At 45.0% G+C, this 23,107-nt stretch overlaps 1 protein-coding gene across 1 annotated transcript in view; it reads left to right on the top strand.

Moving 5' to 3' along the window:
• DNAJB12 (DnaJ heat shock protein family (Hsp40) member B12) overlaps nucleotides 1–23,107 on the top strand; it is a 71,089-nt gene that overhangs the window by 24,363 nt on the left and 23,619 nt on the right. Inside the window, exons 3-4 of the mRNA XM_073585807.1 lie at nucleotides 15,666–15,828; nucleotides 17,579–17,724. Coding sequence (XP_073441908.1) covers nucleotides 15,666–15,828; nucleotides 17,579–17,724 — 309 coding nt within the window. The remainder of the gene's footprint in view (nucleotides 1–15,665; nucleotides 15,829–17,578; nucleotides 17,725–23,107) is intronic.

Raw genomic sequence — 23,107 nt, 5'->3', positions numbered from 1 at the left:
ACAGCAGCAAAAGGTGAAAAATGTTTCATGAAACTCAATTGCAAAAATGATTTTTAGCCCCAATGTCATGTATTTAAGTAAGAAAAACAAAATGTCCCCAAAGGTGGACAACCCCTTTTAAAGACCAAGTAAGGCTAGTTTAAGGCAGCAGTGGCGGAGGCCTGCGCACGGGCGCCGCTAAGCCCCGCCCCCTGTCATGCCTCCGCCAGTAGCTCCGCCTACGGGCGCATGACGCTGCATGCGTCCCCTATCTTTAGCACTGGGGACGCAGGCTGTGCGCAGGTATGCCTTTGGCGGCACATGCATCCTTTTGACGCTGCGCCGACCAGCGCCAAACGCAACAGGTTGCAATTTGGTGCGCTCGGCGCAGCATCAAAAGGACGCATGCGCCGCCAAACGCATACCTGCGCACGGCCTGCGTCCCCAGTGCTAAAGATAGGGGACGCATGCAGCGTCATGCGCCCGTAGGCGGAGCTACTGGCGGAGGCGGGGCTTAGCGGTGGCCGTGCACAGGCCGCCGCTGCTGCCTTAAACGCAAATGTGAAACTAGCCTTAGGCTGTGTGCACACGCTGCGGATTAGGTGCGGATTCATCTGCGCGGATTTTGTAAAATCCGCAGGTCAAAATACCTGCGGTTTTACCTGTGGATTGCTCTGCGGTTTTGCCCTGCGGTTTTTCATCTCCTCAATGGAGGAGATGGCAAACCGCAGGGGAATCCGCAGAAAGAATTGACATGTCAATTCTTTCTGCGGATTGAAAACCGCAGATAATCCGCGCGGAAAATTCCGCACCGTCTGCATTGCGGTTTTTGATTCCCATAGGGAATCATGCTACTGTACACCACAGCAAAAACCGCTGCGGAACCGCAGCAAAATCCGCAGCGTGTGCACACAGCCTTAGACTGCATTTACACTGGTGTATTTTCTTTCCACCTGAGCAACAGAGCACACAGACATCACAGGGACCAAATACATTGGCTGCACATAGAGGTAGACATAGGAACACTGTTTCATGAAATCTTCCTCTGGTTTATTAAAAATCCTGCATAAACCAGTGCAACGTTAGCAAAACAAACCGGGCCTAACAGGAAAAAAAACATAATATATGGCACAGTCCTTGTTGCTACAGGGATAATATACATCGTGTGTGTGTGTATAGAATGATTTTCTTTTTCAATTTAGCCAACCAGCACAGCAAATTAGGCAGAGCTATAACATCAAATAAACTAACTAGTCACGTAATTGAGTCCCAATGGGCCGCTATGTTTGTACTTTTGTATTTATTGTCCTTCTTGTTTAGTCTGGTTGCTGTGTGTTATTTTTAGGCCTTTCATGCACATATAGGAACATCTCCTGATATTACTGCAGTACTGCAACATTTTCCAAGTTCAAGATTGATCTAATTTAAACAGTATAAGGCCCCGTTCACACGAAAGACGAACATATCAATCAAACAAGTGCAATCTGATCAAATCGGACTGCACTCAGACCAATGTTACTCAGTGAGGCAGAACAGATCTGCGTATTATTTTCCCCATTGTATTCGGCATTAGAAAAAAGTTACTCGCCACACGGACCATCAGTATGGCATCCGGTTTTTACGGATCCATTGCGATTCTGTAGCATAGGAAACTGTAAATGGTCTTGTGATTAATAACTGCTGAGTAAAAAAATAAACAGATTGCATACAGACAGCACATGGATAACAAGTGCGGGAAAATCATCCTACGCTCCTGGATGAGCATAGGTTTTTATTTATTTTTTTTCTTAATTATTTATTTTTTTATATGTTAGTGCGTGCGAACCCTGATGCTGTTTTGTACTTGGTGTGGGGTCCTAAAAGGGGACGTCTAGGAGTTGCTTTTTACCTGCCTGTTGTGCCTGGCGCCATTCTTCACCGGCACAGAGAGGTCACAGACTGTTACTGAAAATTTGTTTTTCTCATATGTAAATGAACTATTAAGATCTATGGGCCGGACACTGATCTCCCTGAGAACAAAAAAAAACCCAGGTGAACGCATGGTCAAATTCTCCAAGGAACCCACTTGGAAATAGTCAGGTATACGTGCAGATTGAACACCCTGGTTTGGGCGCTATCAAAATTGAAGTTTATGACTCCATTAGTATGACCAACGTTTAGACCAGTTACAGGTCTTTATCAAGTACAGTATTTGATAAGGACCTGTAATAGGTCAAAATGTTCTTGCTTATAGCGGAATACACTTCATTTTTTGATTGAACACCCTGGACTGAACGCTGTCTATCTGCACATATACGGAACTCCCTGAGAACCTAACTCCTTAGCTTATTTTAAATGAAAGAGATGTTACCAGTGTGAGTCATGTAATGGCTGACCGTTAGTCAAACTCAGCAGAACTAAACTTTGTCTTATTGTAAACACTTGCAGCTGCACCCCCCCAGCTTCCAGAAGGCTGCCAATCAGTGTTCTGGGCCTAGTTATACACAGCTCTGCATTTAGAGGACTGCTGGGTCTGCAGCCAGGGCTGTGGAGTCGGTAAGCCAAACCTCCGACTCCTCAATTTCCATGACTCCGACTCCCTCATGCATGGCTCATGTTTAAGTTTAAGCGATAAGTTTACTGTAGTAAAATGGTGAAATCAGGCTTTTAATCATTATTATGATACAATAATCAAGCCATTTAGATATATTTTATGTTCTATTTATTGGAATACAACTTTAGAACAAAAAAACTTTTGCATATTTACAATTTGTTATAGACTATGCAGTAAGTAGAAGAAACAAAGGTACTGAATATCATTTGTGCAGTCTATGAATTTGTTTTGAGAAATAGTGTCGCCTCCATCAGATCCTCCTTCATGGATGCTCTCAAATCTGACCTAATTATTTTAAGGCTAGAGAACAACCTCTCTACAGTAACTTGGGTTGGTGGCAAAGCCGTAACCACATGGGCAACATCTCTTAGCAATTTCAGGGTATAAAGGAATTGCCTCGTGCACAGTCAGTTTTGATGAACAATTGAACTCTTCTACTTCTTTGACCATATTTCAGCAACGTTTTTCACTTGCTCTCAATCTGTTTTCTATGGGAGTGGAATCCAACTCCTCATTTGATGAGGATGAAGAAGCGGCGGCAGCAGCACTGGCAGGACCCGATTCCTCTTGCTCTTGGCCGTCCTGTAGCCCACTCATCCTAACTGGTACCTCAATCAGAGCTTATTTTCCTTTAGTAAGCTGTCATCATCCAGCAATATACGATGACTCGGGTCCACATAAACAGCAGCCAGAAGAATTTTATTTTCTAATAGCTGTGTCTCTCTCTTTCATTGAAGCAGCAATGCCATTTGCGATTTAAACCTCCTCTTTGGGACAGGCAAAATAGCAAGTTCTTCCACTCTTTTATAAAAATGCCAGGAGTTAAATCTGCAGCTTGTAACTTTTTAGTCACTGTAAATGGGTGATGAAGCAATTCCTTCAATTCAGCCACCTGTGTCCATTGACATTCATGTAGTGTTACTTGAGGGTTGGCCATATCTACAAGGAAGATATAAGCAGTCACTCAATCGTTAAATAGGTGCTGCCCCACCGAGTGGCTTGAACCACAATTGCCCCTTTTCCAGCACGTCTCTTCAAGATAGAATCAATTTTAAGGGTTCTGGCAGCAATAGCCAATTTCCTCACTTTGCTAATCAGAGTTCCAGCATGTCCCTCTTGCAGACTGTCTCTTATTGCCAGCTGCAGCGTGTGCACAACACAGCGTGTGTGATGAATATGAAAGAGGTGTGAAGCAGCTTCAACAAGTTCATCTAATTGTAAAGAATCATTTTGCTGCTCTTCTGTAGTAATATCTGTTGGTTCCTCCGTTATGGGAACAGGACTGTGGCCTTCCATCTCCAACAAACTGAATGTGAAATGTTCTTCTAGCTGCTATTCACCTTCATTATTCTCATTCATCAGTTTAATTGAAGCGTTATCAGTTAGCAAGAACCTGTTCTTTGTGAGTTCATAATCTTACAGAACTTTTTCCACTAAGGTCTGGAGAAACTGGCTGCTGTGATGAGCTTTAGTATCTTTTACTGCCAGCGTCTTAATAACAATTATTTTGGAACGTTGATAGCAAAATAATTAAAGGGCCTGTCACACTAAGCGATATCGCTAGCAATATCGCTATAACGTCACTGGTTTTTGTGACGTTATAGCGATATTGCTAGCGATATCGCTATGCCTGATACTTACCTCCGACCGCTCCCCCGCTGGTTATTGCTGATTGCGCGAGAACGTCCTGGACCGTTTCTCGTCATCAGCTTCCTGTGGCGCCGACGAACGACGCGTGGACGCGGGCGGGAGGACGTCAGGATCGCCTCGTCTTACAGGTAAGTAACGACCCCCGACCGCTGCGATGTCGCTGGTGAGATCTGCCTGTGTGACAGCTCACTAGCGACCACTTAGCGATGCACCAGCGATCCCGAAGTGTGACAGTACCTTAACTCTGTGACATGTGCAGACATCCATTTTAAGAAACACAAAGCGTCTCTTTAGAGTCTTTTTAAGATCTTCCTTTTGGTTAAGGGCTTCTTCAATCACTAATTTTCTAATATTTTCTTTTTCCAGAGAAACACCAAGTCCATTAAGAGCTGTAAAAGCTGGTTGTGCAAATAATGATAATGGTACACTGTCCTTCACAACAAGCTCGATGAGCTGTCTTTTAAGGTACTGTCACACTTAGCGATATTGCTATAACTTGTGACGTTATAGCGATATTGCTAGCGATATCGCTGTGTCTGATACTTACCTACGACCCGCTCCCCCGCTGGTTATCGCTGATCGCGCGAGAACGTCCTGGACCGTTTCTTGTCAGCTTCCTGCGGTGCTTCCAGTGGAGAGACGAGTGTGGAGCCGGGCGGGAGGACGTCAGGATCGCCTAGTGTGACAGGTAAGTAGCGACCCCTGGGATGTCGCTGGTGAGATCTGCCTGTGTGGCAGCTCACTAGCGACCACTTAGCGATGCACCAGTGATCCTGACCGCGTCATATCGCTTGTCGGGATCGCTGGTGCATCGCTAAGTGTGACAGTACCTTTAAACACATCTGCTGTCATTGTTACAATAACTTTGTCACTTATAAAATATCTTGTAACTGATGTTTGAGTCTTTCTTTCCTCCTCCTTTGCCTGGCGGGAAGTGCTGGGCTCTGGTTTCTTGGTGCTGCTGTGATCTTTTTCAGTCACAGCTTTTTAAACGTCTGGGTGGCAGCGTTGTAAATGTCTTTTTAGATTGGAAGCTCTTGTAGGAACATTTTTATCCCTGTTTGAGTATGCACTGATTTTGGCATCACAGCATTTATTTCATCTGGGTCACATATACACTGACACACGTTCTCGTGCGATCAGCCATAACCAGCGGGGGGAGCCGGTCAGAGATAAGTGTCACACATAGCGATATCACTAGCAATATTGCTGCTGCGTCACAAAATCTGTGACGCTTTAGCGATATTGCTAGCGATATCGCTATGTGTGAAGGGGGCTTTACTCTTCGTGTTTTTGGCCTACAAGTGTGTGACCTTGTTTTTCCATCCAACACTGAAAGTCACCATGTCCATGCTACTTTACAGCAGCTGAAATGAATGGTAGCCAGTTTACACTGAAATCTCAGTGTTTCACTTACCTGGATGTTTGGTAGATGGAGCCATCAATCCTTAACCCCTTCATGACCCAGCCTATTTTGACCTTAATGACCAGGCCATTTTTTGCAATTCTGTCCAGTGTCCCTTTATGAGGTAATAACTCAGGAACGCTTCAACGTATCTTAGCGATTCCGAGACTGTTTGTTTTTTCTTGACATATTGAGCTTCATGTTAGTGGTAAATTTAGGTCGATAATTTTTGCGTTTATTTATGAAAAAAAACGGAAATTTGGGGAAAATTTTGAAAATTTCGCCATTTTCAAATTTTGAATTTTTATTCTGTTAAACCAGAGAGTTATCTGACACAAAATAGTTAATAAATAACATTTCCCACATGTCTACTTTACATCAGCACAATTTCGGAAACATTTTTTTTGTTAGGAAGTTATAAGGGTTAAAAGTTGACCAGCGATTTCTCATTTTTATAACAAAATTTACAAAACCATTTTTTTTTTTTATGGACCACCTCACATTGGAAGTCACTTTGAGGGGTCTAGATGGCAGAAAATACCCAAAAGTGACACCATTCTAAAAACTGCACCCCTCAAGCTACTCAAACTACATTCAAGAAGATTATTAACCCTTCAGGTGCTTCACAGGAACTAAAGCAACGTGGAGGGAAAAAATGGACAATTTAATTTTTCCAACATAAATTTTCTTTTAGCATCATTTTTTTCATTTTCACATGGGTAATAGGATAAAATGGATCCTAAATTTTGTTGGGCAATTTCTCCTGAGTCCAACGATACCTCATATGTGATCATAAACCACTGTTTGGGCGCACGGCAGGGCTCAGAAGGGAAGGAGCGCCATTTGACTTTTTGAATGGAAAATATGCTTGAATATTTAGCGGTTGCCGTGTCGCGTTTGGAGAGCCACTGTGCGCCTAAACAATGGAGCTCCCCCACAAGTGACCCCATTTTGGAAACTAGACCCTCCAAGGAACTTATCTAGATGCATAGTGAGCACTTTGAACCCCCAGGTGCTTCATAAATTGATCCGTAAAAAAAAAAAGTACTTCTTTTCACAAATTTTATTTTTTATTTAGCCTCATTTTTTTTCATTTTCACATGGGCAACAGGATAAAATGGATCCTAAAATTTGTTGGGCAATTTCTCCTGAGCACACCAATACCTCATATGTGGTCATAAACCACTGTTTGGGCGCACGGCAGAGCCCGGAAGGGAAGGAGCGCTATTTGACTTTTTGATTGGAAAATTAGCTCCAATCGCTAGCGGACACCATGTCACATTTTTAGAGCCCCCTGTGTGCCTAAACATTGGAACTCCCCCACAAGTGACCCCATTTTGGAAACTAGACCCCCGAAGGAACTTATCTAGATGTGTGGTGAGCACTTTGAACCCCCAGGTGCTTCACAGAAGTTTATAACGCAGAGCCGTGAAAATAAAAATATATTTTTTCCCTCAAAAAATGATTTTTAGCCCACTATTTTTTATTTTCACAAGGGTTACAAGATAAATTTGGACCGCAAAAGTTGTTTTCCAGGTTGTCCTGAGTACGCTGGTACCCCATATGTGGGGGGGACCACTGTTTGGGCACACTTTGGGGCTCGGAAGGGAAGTAGTGACATTTTGAAATGCCGACTTGATGGAATGGTCTGCGAGCGTTACGTTTGCAGAGCCCCTGATGTACCTAAACAGTGGGTTCATTTTCCCCTTCACTACTGAGGCCCGAGGAACTCCCTCTTCTGGTAAAGAAAGGTAGTGAGCCTGATTATCAAACACCTGAGTCTGATGATGATGACTGGCTGAGTGGAGTTACTGACTAGATATAAGGCTGCCGACGCCCTTCTGCCCTGCCGGTGAATTCTCTGTGGGATCCTTGGAGACCAGTCTGAATTCCTGCTCTTCTAAAGCTAAGTTTTCTGCTCGGCTTTTTGCATTTGTGCTTTGACTTTGTTTTACTTTGTTTTTCTGGATTCCTGCATTTCCCTGCTGGGGTGTGCTGAATTCCTTTAGCTCTGTCTTCTGAAAATACCTGAGTGCTGACTTAGTTTTTGAAGACTAGCTGCTTCAGGGTCTTTTTCCATATCAGCTTGTTGGCTTATGTCTTTGATAGGGTTTTGGCAGATTGCAGACAGCAACCTTCCTTTCCTGTTCTGTTTAGTTAGCTTGGGCCCCATCGTTTGCTCAGCCTATCTTTCTATCTGTGTGAGTGTTTTTTCATCTTGCTTCACCGTCATTATATGTTGGGGGCTGCCTTTTGCTTTGGGGTCTGCTCTGGGGCAGTTTAGATTTCCTTTTCTGTCTTTAGGCTATTTAGCTCTCCGGCTGTGATCGAGGGGTCTAGGGCATCGTAGGAACCCCCCACGGCTACTGCTAGTTGTGTTGATAGGTTTAGGGGTCTGCAATCTGATAGTTGCCAACTTCTCTGGTTTTCTGGACGTAGCTTCTATTTTTGTGTCTGCCTCCTACGGTGACTCAATCATAACACCCCCCACAAGTGACCCCATTTTGGAAACTAGACCACTCAAGTAACTAATCTAGATGTGTGGTGAGCACTTTGAACCCCCAAGTGCTTCACAGAAGTTTATAACGCAGAGCCGTGAAAATAAAAAATATTTTTTTTTCCACAAAAATAATTTAGCCCCCAATTTTTTATTTTACCAAGGGTACCAGGAGAAATTAGACCCCCAAAGTTGTCGTGCAATTTTTCCTGAGTACGCTGATACCCCATATGTGGGGGTAAACCACTGTTTGGGCGCACGTCGGGGTTCGAATTGGAGGGAGCACTGTTTAACTTTTTGAGCGCAAAATTGGCTGGAATAAATGGTGGCGCCATGTCGCGTTTGGAGACCCCGTGATGTGCCTAAACAGTGGAAACCCCTCAATTCTAACTCCAACCCTAACCCCAACACACCCCTAACTCTAATCCCAACCGTAATTCCAACCCTAACCCTAGCCTTAACCCTAATGGAAAAATAAAAATATTTTCTTTATTTTATTATATGTCCCTACCTATGGGGGTGATAAGGGGGGCGGTGATTTACTTTTTTTATTTTGATCACTGCGAAAGTGATCAAAATAAATGAATGGATCTGCAGCGTCGCAGATTCCCAGCGGGCGCACTGCACATGCGCCCGCCATTTTCCAAGATCGGTGCCCATGATCTGGGACGGCGGCAAACCGGGACGGCCAGAGGGACTTCGGAGTCACCGTGCAGGGTGAGAGAGGGTGATCGGGGGGCGGAGGGAAGGCGGGGGGAGAAGATTTTGACAGTGGCTGCCGATCGGCGCCATCAGATGGTGGCAGCGGCCGATCGACGCTGTCAGTCAGTTGGTGGGGGGGTCGGTTCAGTGTCTCCAGCCATGCCCGAAACTTTCAGCATCGGCCATGGCTGGATTTGTAATATTTCATCAAATTTCATTGATTTCATCGCTCTGGCATTTTCACTTTTAACAGCCAATCAGAGCGATCGTAGGCACGTGGGGGCTAAGCCACGCCCCCTGTGGTTAAACTCTAAGGTGTCCTCTGTGTGCGGGTTGGGTGACCTTTTAGTGACCCCGGTCACCCGACCCGCAGGGGGGCAATCAATTCATGACGCCACATAGGCGTCATGGGTCGTTTTGGCACGACTTTTCATGACGCCTATGTGGCGTCAAAGGTCGGGAAGGGGTTAAACCAATTGTGTTGAGATGAGTGCTGATTCTGTCAGTCATACAGAAGGGCTGACAAGTAAGCGTCATCCTATGGTGACTACACTAGTAAGAGTGCGAAAACCGGCATGGCGCAAGGATTTTGATGTAGATCTTTAACCCCTTAACTCCTGGAGCTTTTTTCGTTTTTCACTCCCCTTCTTTCCAGAGCCATAACATTTTTATTTTTCCATCAATATGGCCATATGAGGGCTTATTTTTTGTGGGACGAGTTGTACTTTTGAACAACATAAATTGGTATTACCATGTCGTGTACTAAGAAAACATGGGAAAAAAAATCCCAAGTGCGGTGAAATTGCAAATAAAGTGCAATCCCACGCTTGTTTTTTGCGTGGTTTTCTTGCTAGGTTCACTAGATGCTAAAACTGACCTGCCATTATGATTCTCCAGGTCATTGCGAGTTCGTAGGCACCAGACATGTCTAGATTCTCTTTTATCTAAGTGGTGAAAAAAAATACCAAATTTTTTGCTAAAGAAAAAAACAATATATATACATATGCGCTATTTTCCAAGACCCGTAGCGTCTCCATTTTTTGGTGATCTGGGGTTGGGTGAGGGCTTATTTTTTGCGTGCCGGGCTGACGGTTTTTAATGATACTTTTGTGCAGATACAATTTTTTGATCCCCCTTTACTGCATTTTAATGCAATGTTGCGGTGACCAAACAAAGTAATTCTGGCGTTTTTTAATTTTTTTTCTCACTACGCCTTTTAGTGATCGGGTTAATGCTTTTTTTTTTTTTTATTGATCGGGCGATTCTGAACACGGCAATACCAATTATGTGTATGTGTGAATTTTTTTTATTGTTTTATTTTGATTGGGGCGAAAGGGGGGTGATTTGAACTTTTTAGGTTTTTTTTTTTTTTTAATTTCTAAACACTTTTTTTTTTTTTTTTTTACTTTTGGCATGCTTCAATAACCTCTATGATGGGAGGCTATAAGCATGCCATACTTGATCAGCTCTGCTACATATGGGCAATGAGCAGATCGCCCATATGTAGCAGATTTACTGCTGTGCTGTGAGCGCCGAACACCGGGTGGCGCTCATAGCAATGTGCCTGCAACAACCATAGAGGTCTCTGAGACCTCTGGTTGTCAAGGCAACGCGTCGCCGACCCCCGAGCACGTGACGGGGCACAGCGATGCGCTCATTTCCGACCGGGCGCCAAAAGTACTAGTTAAATGCTCGCTGTCAGCGTTTGACTGTGGGATTTAACTAGTTAATAGGCAATTCGGCTTGCGCCTATTGCGGGCACACCTTTAGAACAGCTGACATGTTGCGACTTTGAGGTGGGCTCACCGCCGGAGCCCACCTCAAAGCAGGGGATACTTAGTGATGACGCAATAGTATGTCATCGGTAAGTAAGGGGTTAAAATATAAACCAGACAGATACTTTTATGCATCAACATTTAATGATGTGTATAGGCCAGGGTAAGTGGCATCACTGCTTATTTCCTAGCACTAATTTAATGCGTTGCTCCAGCAGGATCTGCATCATGATACTTCCTCAGCCGTGGGTCATCCAAAGTAATGGACGTAAGGAGAGGAAGAGAATTGCCTCGGATTCACACTTGGGTCTCCTGATGTGAATTTGACAGCCTCAGAGCCATATGTGAGACTGTTGTGTTTGGATCAGAAGAAGCCTGAAAGTGTGAATCCAGCCATGGATTGTAGAACGGTACGATGGTCCTTTTTATATAGTCATTCAGATGACACAAACGACCCCAGAGAGAGAACCTTGTTCACTGTCCCTTTGATAAATGTGATGTGTTTCACCAGTTCTATAACGCACAGCGTGCGGCAAGTATCTACATGGTCTTGTTTGTTTTTTGATGGATAAAGAAAAAATCAAAATTGTTTGATCTTTAAAAAATAGTAAATGCACACTCTTTATAATTTGCAAAACCCTGCAAAACCCTGTCGGAAAGAACCAGTTTGTATGTGTGTATGTATGTATGTATGTATATATATATATATATATATATATATATATATGTATATATATATATATATATATATATATATATATATATATATATATATATATATATATATATATATATATATATATATATATATATATATATATATGTATGTATGTTGCCAGGCTGTGGGGACGGTAGTGAGCTGCTTAGTTGGACCCAACAACAAAGATTCTCTACCAATTATATTCTCTCCAATAAGAGATAATTGCTTGGCTTAGCCTAGCGTACATAAGTTTCCAGTCTGCTGTTTTCTGGTTGTCTTGTTAACCCCTTCACGATCTTTGACACCACATAGGCGTCATGAAAAGTCGTGCCAAAACGACCCATGACGCCTATGTAGCGTCATGACTTTAAAGCCCCCCTGCGGGTCGGGTGACCGGGGTCACTGAAAGGTCACCCAACCCGCAGATACAGGGGGCTTTGTTCTTCACCATAGGGGGCGTGGCTTCGCCCCCACGTGGCTACGATCGCTCTGATTTGCTGTTAAAAGTGAAACAGCCAATCAGAGCGATAGTAATATTTCATCAATGAAATATTACAATCCAGCCATGGCCGATGCTGCAGTAGCATCGGACATGGCTGGAGACCGTGATCTGACCCCCCCCGATACCAACTGACGTCGGCAATGTGCTGCCGCCGTCGTCATCTGCTCCCCTCCCCCTTCTCTAGGCTCCCCCCACCTTCCGAACCCCCCCCGGTACCTCCGATGTCCCTCTCCTGCTCCCGGTGTCCCCTTGGTCCTGCTTCATGGGCGCCGCCATCTTGGTAAATGGCGAGCGCATGCGCAGTGAGCCCACCGGCTGCAGATTCATTCATTCTATTTTGATCACTGTGATAGTTTATCACAGTGATCAAAATAGAATGAAAAGTAAATAAACCCCCCGTTTATCACCCCCATAGGCAGGAACAACTAATAAAATAAATTATTTTTATTTTTCCGTTAGGGTTGGAACAGTGGTTTATGACACATATGAGGTATCAGTGTACTCAGGAGAAATTGCCCAACAAATTTTAGGTTGCCCAAGTGAAAATGACAAAATTGATGCTAAAAGAAAATTTTTGTTGTAAAAATTAAAATGTCCATTTTTTCTTTCCACATTGCTTTAGTTCCTTTGTTGTAAAAATGAGAAATCGCTGGTCAACTTTTAACCCTTACAACTTCCTAACAAAAAAAATGTTTCTGAAATTGTGCTGATGTAAAGTAGACATGTTGGAAATGTTATTTAGTAACCACTTTGTGTCACATAACTCTCTGGTTTAACAGAATAAAAATTCAAAATTTGAAAATTGCAAAATTTTCTACATTTTTGCCAAATTTCTGATTTTTTTCACAAATGGACGCAAAAATTATCGACCTAAATTTACCGCTAACATGAAGCCCAATATGTCACGAAAAAACTGTCTCAGAATCGCTAGGATACGTTGAAGCGTTCCTGAGTTTTTACCTCATAAAGGGACAGTGGTCAGAATTGCAAAAAAATGGCCAGGTCATTAAGGTCAAAATAGGCTGGGTCATGAAGGGGTTAAAGAGAAAGGTTCATGAGAAAATCACTTGGGGTTTTACTGTAAATGTGTGGGTGGTTTTTTTTTTTTTGTTTTTTTTTGGGTGTTTTTTATTTTTTTTTATATATAAAAGTCACAATTTTGTTTTTCCTTTGTATCGCTAATACAAAAATAATCAGATCTAAACCTAATATTTGACTTCCACTTCCCATTCTGTACAAGTTACTTTTCAGAAGTCTCATTATCTTCACAGACTACATTCAAATGACCTCTAAAGGCCCTGTCACACATAGCGATTCCCGCTAGCGAGATCGCTGCTGAGTCACAACTTTTGTGACACAACAGCAATCTCACCAGCGAGATCGCTGTGTGTGACTGCGACCGGCCCCCCTGCCGGTATCGCTGATCGCTGCAAGAAACCTCTGGACATTTTTTTTGGTCACTGATCTCCCGCTGGCCAGCATGCATCGCTGCGTGTGACAGGCGGGAGCCCAGCAATCAGCTGTACTAGGATGTAAAAAATAATAAAAAAGAAATAAAAAATATTGTTATTCTCACCTTCCGACGTCCCGCGCAGCATTCCCGCCTTCTTCCACGCTCCGGTCCCAGTAATCTTTTGCAAGAATGACCGCGAGACTTCGCGATCCCGCAAGAACGGACGTCATCGCGGTAATTCTTGCAAAGGATTACTGGGATCGGAGCGTGGAGAGAGGCGGGAATGCTGCGCGGGACGTCGGAAGGTGAGAATAACAATATTTTATTTTAATTCTATTTTTGACATGAATATTTCATCAGCGCTAACCAACACTGCGATGCCGTGCGTGCCGTGTCTGTTTGACAGCTCACCAGCGATCACATAGCAACTTACCAGCGATCCTGACACTTTGATATCGTTGTCGGGATCGCTGGTAAGTCGCTATGTGTGACTCCAGCTTTAGGCTACTTTTACACTTGCGTTGCACAGACCTGCGTTGGTCTGCGCGCCACCGCCGCTAAGCTCCGCCCCCTGCCGCGCTTCCTCCTGTTAGCTCCGCCTATGGGCACATGACACTGCATGCGACCTGCGCACCCTATCTTTAGCATTGGGTACGCAGGCTGTGCGCAGGTACCCAGTGTGAAAGTAGCCTAACATCTATATATTACGTACATAATACAGTATCCACCATTCACAGTAGGTGATGTCACAGCTCACCTCCTCCTTTTCCCAGATCAGGACAGAAGCAGTGAGTACGTCTATACAAATGAGTAAGGTCAAAGCCAGTCTGCTGTTTGTGTCCATGTGGCAACTGAAAAATATGAGTCTAATATTCAGCCTAGTGGCCACTGCAAATATAAATATATTTTTAGATAGTCATATGGTATATTGAAAAAAAAAAATGTAACTTCACCCTGCTGCCATTTTGTTCTAGTAATCCATGTCTGGCCCCAATAGTCGTTTTAATGTTGTCCAACTGCCTCCAATCTAATTTGGAAGGATAATATTTCCCAGTTCTTTGGATAGAAAATGAAGTTGTTTTTATTTTTGCGACAAGTTTGTTCTAGATGGGGATGAGCAGCTCCCACCCACGCCTCCCTCCATTTTAATAACGTGCACCTTTGATCAAGATGAGCATGCATTTTAATGGGTAATCCAGTATAAAAGACTGATGACCACTTTCTTCACTAGTTTTCTAATTCTAATGTATTTTGCCGTTGTCTGTTTACCCATGAGTGGATTTTTATATTTTTGCTGGATTTCGTGTGTATATTATGTCCCTTTGTTTAAAGCATTTGTATGGTTCAAACAAGTTCCCACTTATCTGTAGAGTAGGTGATAATGTGCTGGTCAGTGTGGGTCTGACCGCTGGGGCCTGCACCGATCGGCAGGTCGGATTACCACCGCTCCGTTCGTTCTCTATGGGGCTGTCTGAAAACCGAGCTCAGCGATCCCATACAAAATAAATGGAACACAGTTCGAGGTTGCACGCTGCTGCTGTATTAAAGTTCCCCTTTCTCCCAGCTGTCAGACACCCACCGAACAGCAAGTTATCACTTATCCTGTTGCTGCAAAAGGTAAAAAAGAGAGACAGCACCTCCTAGGACTATAAAACCATGATAAGGTGGAGATGTAGGTAGATTATTGGGGATATGACCTCATGGGGTTGTGCAGTTACAGCCACAACCCTGGTAAAGGCTTGTAGGATTAGGTAGACCACTAGCACCGAAGGGTACACTACAATAAAGAAAAATGTAGGACTCTGGCAATGCTGATAATGACCATCCAAGTGTAGAAGATCTAGTCAAGGTTCCTTTATTGGTAAGATATTTGGGTTATGTTTTCCGATACCCAATTGGTATCATTGAGCCAAATATACCAATTAGTAGCCATAACGGGACGGCAGAATGTCTTACAATTATAGGAACCTTGACTACATTAGCTGCTCTTTGGATGCTTCTTATCCGCATCATTCAGCTCCTGCATTTTTCTATATTGTTGTGGATAGGTGATACATTATTTTAATTGGGCAACCCCTAATTTGCCTGATTGAGTGGAGAATAAAGTTACGCAGTCCTTTTTGCTTTTTTTACTTGTATCACTAGAGCCCTATTACACAGGCTGGGTTATCCCTGGTCCAGGAGCCAGCTACGCATCATAGGGCTCACATAGGAGTCTATCTGACCTCTATTGTACCACTGTATGCCTCTGATTGAGTTGGTCTGTGTAAACTCAGAAAGACACAATCATCAAGCAGCATATGTGCAGAGATAGTTTAAGGACTGGAGTTCTTGGGAGATCGGGCAAGGTTAGTCTTTGTGAACAGGTTACTTTTGCTTCACATTTTGCAATTTTTGTGTCTTCTGTAGAGCTCGTGGAAGCCCTCTCCAAAAACAGCCAGTCTAATGGCACACAGGCTCCGAATGCTCGACACCGGAAAAATGTAGCCGAACCAAGCCCATCTGCAAACGGAGAGGTCGGTGGGGAATCTGGCAAAAGTTACTCACAAGATCAGCTCGACGCCGTTAAGAGGTAAATGACAGAGCCGTAATCCTATATTTCAGCCTCCAGTAAATTTTCAGAATCTAATATGGTCCAGATTCTCAATCGCCAGAGACACGTGACTAGAAAGAGGATTACTGCCTTCCAGCTTTTTCTCACAAGTTAGAGCCCCATTGATTTAAAAGGGCAGACCCTTCATTCTGGTAATTATTGAGGGTCCCTGCTTGGCATTTTTCCAAGTCTTATGGGTATAAATAAAAAAGTCATACTTAAATTTTAAAAGCCATGAAAACCACTTTGTGTGAATCCTGCCTAGTTTTGGGCTGGGAATTCAGCAATGACACTGATAGCAGAACATTTCATAGACATTTCTCCATCTAAAGAACATATAAGCTTCAAAAAGGAAAAGTCCTAATGCCAAAAGCATACCCCCTACACCTTTTCACCAGTGAAAGCAGCAACAGGGTCTCCAGGCTTTAATTCCAAAACAAAATAATGTTAGTTACATCTTAATGGGGTTGTCCACTACTTCTGAATCCCTATGTTTCCCCCTTTGTAAAGTAATATAATTTGTACTTTGAGCCAGTGCTGGCACCATTCCAGCGGAGTCCGCACTAGTTCTCCTGGGATTACATTATGTCACACAATCCCTGCGGCCAGTCAGTGCTGACTTAATTCTCCCCACCTTTGGACATATCACATACATCTGGAGGAAGCTCTCACTTCCACTGGATGTCTTTGTCTAAAGGCGAGGAGGGTGGAGTCAGCGTTGACTGGCCGCAGGGATTGTGTGACATAATGTCGTGTGAATCCCAGGAGAACTAGTGCGGATACCACTGGAATGGCAACGGCATTGAAGGGGAGAAACATAGGGATTCAGAAGGGGTTGTCCGAGTAGAAGACAATGCCTTTAGTGTATTGGTGACCCTTTGGCGGGGGATGAGTGCAGAGTACTCCTCTATTTCCCTACTACTGGTACTAAGGTATGTACCCCATCCTCCACCAGTAGCCGGCAGGTACTTGCAGCAGATCATTTCTAGCTACCTGTGTCTGGAAATAAAGATGGAAGAGCTGCCAATATGTGACAGCCGCTGAGCTTTCTCCTGTCAGCCAAGAGGTAGATGGGAGTCGTAGGCTGCAGAATGCACATTGTGTAGGGGAGAAGACTTGCTCAGGACCATTATGTCTGGTGCATATAATCTCTACATTAGGAACCTGGAGGCACAGGAGCGGCTGCCATGGTATATATGACCACGTGCTATGGAGACTGGTGTACAGCACACTTGTGCGTGCCATGAAGTACACCTGAGTACAGAACATTGTGTAGGTGGAGGATCCGGCGGTGGGGGCTGCAGTTGTGAAGGAACATTTTGTGGTTTGAGGTTTGTCATCACGTTGTTCTTTTGTTCTTCCTCGGTACATTGTGTGGCTGGTTGTCTGCACTTATGACTGGCCTTCACTAGGTAGAATAGAAAGCGGGGAACAATAATATCCAGAGTAGACGAAATAATAGTAATGCTGCATGAAAACATCCTGCTTTATGTAATGATTCAAACAATGGGAATAAATTATATTACACAGAATGAAACTCTCCAAATAATGATAAAATAAGGAATACATTGACAAACAGAACATTGCTAGTAAGTCACAAGGCGGCGGACTTCAATCAGGATTTCATGGCAAAGCGTTAATATGAAATTAATATTAAAAATTAGAACAGCTGGATATGAGCTGGATATGAGACTATTTTGCCATTGTCTAATATATTGATTGCTTACAGGATAAAGCAATGCAAAGATTACTATGAAATTCTGGGTGTAACGAGAGAAGCATCCGAAGATGACCTGAAGAAGGCATACAGAAAGCTAGCATTAAAGTTCCATCCAGATAAAAACCACGCTCCTGGCGCAACCGAAGCATTTAAAGGTACGGTACTGGGTATTCACATACCTTGGCCATTTTGTTTCATACCATAACCTCCACCTCTATTTTCCAAGTCATTGAATCCACATTTATTACCACCATTTCTGATTCATGGTCTTTCTTTAGACCATTTCTGGTAGGCAATAGCCCTAGTGGTATGGGAATACCCCACAAGACTGGCAGTTTTAGAGATGCCCAGTGATCAGCATAATTTGGCCCTTGTCATTGCGATCCCAAAATCTGCTTCTGACTAGAGTTGAGCGATACCAGCCGATACTTGAAAATATCGGATCGGAATGGATCGGCCGATCTTAAAAAAAAGTATCGGTATCGCCGATTCCGATACCGGGAACCAATGCAAGTCAATGGGGCCAAAATATCGGAATTAAAAAAAAAACCTTTCTTTCCTTGTAGGTTAATTCTACATGAAGAAAAACAACTAAGAATAATGTAGAATGTATTGTGGGAGGTGGAGGAGACATTAAAGCCATAGAGGTTTAGCCCAATCAAATGGAATAGCAGGAATTAAACTTTTTTTTTAAAGATGTTAGGAGTTACAAAGATATTGACTGTTAGCCTCATTTATATTTTGCCAGACATGTATGTCTTCTTCTTCTTTCTTCTTCTTCTTCTTCTTCTTCTTCTACTTCCTTTTTTTACATTCTTCTTCTTCTTCTTCTACTTCCTTTTTTTACATTCTTCTTCTTCTTCTTCTACTTCCTTTTTTTACATTCTTCTTCTTCTACTTCCTTTTTTTACATTCTTCTTCTTCTTCTACTTCCTTTTTTTACATTCTTCTTCTTCTTCTTCTACTTCCTTTTTTTACATTCTTCTTCTTCTTCTTCTACTTCCTTTTTTTACATTCTTCTTCTTCTTCTTCTTCTTCTTCAACAATTATTATTCTACATATTCAGCTTCTTCATCTTCTTCCTATTCTTCTTCATCATATTCTTGTTTGTGTCAGGCATTCCTGTAGTTGTTATCTAGAAAAGTTAGAAGTTTACACCTTCCGTTCTGCCTGTCACAAAAGATTTACAACAGGATTTGTCCGCGTTCAGTTTGGCCTGCAGCAGCAGGCCTTTTCCAGGGGCACCACGAGGAGGAACGGACTCACCCCCATACACTGCTTAGTCTTCTTCTGCTTATAAATAAGATAATATCATTTGCTCAGAGTATTAGTCTTATGCTTAATGTTCTTCTGCTTTGTTTTTTTTATGCTTCTTTGTCTTCTCTCTCTTGTTGTTCTGCATCTTGGTGGTTGTCTTCCTGTTCTTTGTCCTCTTGAACCAGCTGACGGTACTGGCACCCGGAGGGGCAGCAGAAGGAACAAGAGCCAATGGCACTACCGAGGACCAGCTGACGGTGCTGGAACCCGGTTACTAAGCAGGAGGTACCTGTGCTACAAAGCACTACCAAGGACCAGCAGACGTTGCCGGAACTCGGATACCGAGATGGAGGCACCTAGGCCAAAGGCTCTGACGAGAACCAGCTGACGGTGCTGGAACCCGGAGGGGTAGCATAAGCTGCAAGAGCAAATGGAAATAGCGAGGACCAGCTGACAGTGCTGGCACCCGGAGGGGCAGCAGAAGGAATAAGAGCCAATGGCACAACTGAGGACCAGCTGACGGTGCTGGAACCCGGTTACTAAGCAGGAGGTACCTGTGCTACAAAGCACTACCAAGGACCAGCAGACGTTGCCGGAACTCGGATACCGAGATGGAGGCACCTAGGCCAAAGGCTCTGACGAGAACCAGCTGACGGTGCTGGAACCCGGAGGGGTAGCATAAGCTGCAAGAGCAAATGGAAATAGCGAGGACCAGCTGACAGTGCTGGCACCCGGAGGGGCAGCAGAAGGAATAAGAGCCAATGGCACAACCGAGGACCAGCTGACGGTGCTGGAACCCGGTTACTAAGCAGGAGGTACCTGTGCTACAAAGCACTACCAAGGACCAGCAGACGTTGCCGGAACTCGGATACCGAGATGGAGGCACCTAGGCCAAAGGCTCTGATGAGAACCAGCTGACGGTGCTGGAACCCGGAGGGGTATCAGAAGTTACCCCTGAAAAGCAAAGTTGGCATGCCGCAAGCTGGCCGCAGTTACCGAATCACACAGTCCTACAGGGGGTGCTTGTCCTACTGGCACTATGGAACAAACCTTTCTTACCAGAACCCGCAGTCCACATAGGAAGCACCTAAACTGCTGGCACCCTAGCCTCGGCTAACCCAACCGCAACACGACATGGCAACTTGGGGTGGCAAACTGACATTGACACTTCCCGGAAACAGCAGGCAGGGCTGGAACCAAGCTGGGCAGGAGGGAGTACCCGTGCCAAAGTCAGTTATGAGCAGCAACTGGCGATGTTGGAGCCCAGGACAAGCACTTAGCAGGCTGAGGCCTGATGTGCTGTCAATTGGGAGGCAGCAGGACAGATTGCCATCAAAACAGCAGGGGAACAGCTGACGTTACTGAACCCCACAAACACAGGAGCTAGTGTTTTACTCTGTGAAGACGGCACTTCCGAGCAACAACTGGCTGTGTTGAAGCCCAGGGACAAGCACGGAGCAGGCTTAGGCTGCATTGAAGAAATTTTAAGATCGGTTGTAGACTACTAATTTGAACCAAGCTCCACTTAGGCCTGTGGCTTCACTGATTTTCGTATTTCCCCTGTCCTCCAACCCCGCCAGTTACAGCTCCGAAGTGGCGTCTGCACAATCCACACTTGTTCCTGTGTTACAGGTGTTCAGTCCGGTCAGTTAATCCCCTGATGTGTGTCCGGCAATCAATTCCCATTATGGGAATGTGGACAGAGCAGGCGACATTGCCGGACACACATCAGGGGATTAACTGACCGGACTGAACACCTGTAACACAGGAACAAGTGTGGATTGTGCAGACGCCACTTCGGAGCTGTAACTGGCAGGGTTGGAGGACAGGGGAAATACGAGAGACAGTGGAGCCACAGGCCTAATTGGAGCACGGTTAAAAATCAGTAGTGGTACGACTGTGTAGGCAGCAGGAGACTTTGCCATCCACACAGCAGGGGATCAGCTGACATTACTGAACCCCACTGAGACACGGGAGCAAGTATCTCTTTCCGTGTGGACGGCACTTCCGAACTACAACTGGCTGTGTTGAAGCCCAGGAAATAGGAGGGTGTAGGCAGAGGCCTACTGTATTTTGAATGAGGTGACAGCAGGAGAGACTGCCATCCACACAGCAGGGGATCAGCTGACATTACTGAACCCCACTGAGACACGGGAGCAAGTATCTCTTTCCGTGTGGACGGCACTTCCGAACTACAACTGGCTGTGTTGAAGCCCAGGAAATAGGAGGGTGTAGGCAGAGGCCTACTGTATTTTGAATGAGTTTACAGCAGGAGAGACTGCCATCCACACAGCAGGGGATCAGCTGACGTTACTGAACCCCACTGAGACACGGGAGCAAGTATCTCTTTCCGTGTGGACGGCACTTCCGAACTACAACTGGCTGTGTTGAAGCCCAGGAAATAGGAGGGTGTAGGCAGAGGCCTACTGTATTTTGAATGAGTTTACAGCAGGAGAGACTGCCATCCACACAGCAGGGGATCAGCTGACGTTACTGAACCCCACTGAGACACGGGAGCAAGTATCTCTTTCCGTGTGGACGGCACTTCCGAACTACAACTGGCTGTGTTGAAGCCCAGGAAATAGGAGGGTGTAGGCAGAGGCCTACTGTATTTTGAATGAGTTTACAGCAGGAGAGACTGCCATCCACACAGCAGGGGATCAGCTGACATTACTGAACCCCACTGAGACACGGGAGCAAGTATCTCTTTCCGTGTGGACGGCACTTCCGAACTACAACTGGCTGTGTTGAAGCCCAGGAAATAGGAGGGTGTAGGCAGAGGCCTACTGTATTTTGAATGAGGTGACAGCAGGAGAGACTGCCATCCACACAGCAGGGGATCAGCTGACATTACTGAACCCCACTGAGACACGGGAGCAAGTATCTCTTTCCGTGTGGACGGCACTTCCGAACTACAACTGGCTGTGTTGAAGCCCAGGAAATAGGAGGGTGTAGGCAGAGGCCTACTGTATTTTGAATGAGTTTACAGCAGGAGAGACTGCCATCCACACAGCAGGGGATCAGCTGACGTTACTGAACCCCACTGAGACACGGGAGCAAGTATCTCTTTCCGTGTGGACGGCACTTCCGAACTACAACTGGCTGTGTTGAAGCCCAGGAAATAGGAGGGTGTAGGCAGAGGCCTACTGTATTTTGAATGAGTTTACAGCAGGAGAGACTGCCATCCACACAGCAGGGGATCAGCTGACATTACTGAACCCCACTGAGACACGGGAGCAAGTATCTCTTTCCGTGTGGACGGCACTTCCGAACTACAACTGGCTGTGTTGAAGCCCAGGAAATAGGAGGGTGTAGGCAGAGGCCTACTGTATTTTGAATGAGGTGACAGCAGGAGAGACTGCCATCCACACAGCAGGGGATCAGCTGACATTACTGAACCCCACTGAGACACGGGAGCAAGTATCTCTTTCCGTGTGGACGGCACTTCCGAACTACAACTGGCTGTGTTGAAGCCCAGGAAATAGGAGGGTGTAGGCAGAGGCCTACTGTATTTTGAATGAGTTTACAGCAGGAGAGACTGCCATCCACACAGCAGGGGATCAGCTGACGTTACTGAACCCCACTGAGACACGGGAGCAAGTATCTCTTTCCGTGTGGACGGCACTTCCGAACTACAACTGGCTGTGTTGAAGCCCAGGAAATAGGAGGGTGTAGGCAGAGGCCTACTGTATTTTGAATGAGGTGACAGCAGGAGAGACTGCCATCCACACAGCAGGGGATCAGCTGACATTACTGAACCCCACTGAGACACGGGAGCAAGTATCTCTTTCCGTGTGGACGGCACTTCCGAACTACAACTGGCTGTGTTGAAGCCCAGGAAATAGGAGGGTGTAGGCAGAGGCCTACTGTATTTTGAATGAGGTGACAGCAGGAGAGACTGCCATCCACACAGCAGGGGATCAGCTGACATTACTGAACCCCACTGAGACACGGGAGCAAGTATCTCTTTCCGTGTGGACGGCACTTCCGAACTACAACTGGCTGTGTTGAAGCCCAGGAAATAGGAGGGTGTAGGCAGAGGCCTACTGTATTTTGAATGAGTTTACAGCAGGAGAGACTGCCATCCACACAGCAGGGGATCAGCTGACATTACTGAACCCCACTGAGACACGGGAGCAAGTATCTCTTTCCGTGTGGACGGCACTTCCGAACTACAACTGGCTGTGTTGAAGCCCAGGAAATAGGAGGGTGTAGGCAGAGGCCTACTGTATTTTGAATGAGGTGACAGCAGGAGAGACTGCCATCCACACAGCAGGGGAT

Source organism: Dendrobates tinctorius, unplaced genomic scaffold (genome assembly GCF_039654945.1).
Source record: "Dendrobates tinctorius isolate UK_male_01 unplaced genomic scaffold, ASM3965494v1 ptg000089l, whole genome shotgun sequence".
Taxonomy (NCBI): domain Eukaryota; kingdom Metazoa; phylum Chordata; class Amphibia; order Anura; family Dendrobatidae; genus Dendrobates; species Dendrobates tinctorius.
Note: the sequence above shows the minus strand (reverse complement) of the source record. Positions and strands in the feature narration are given on the sequence as shown.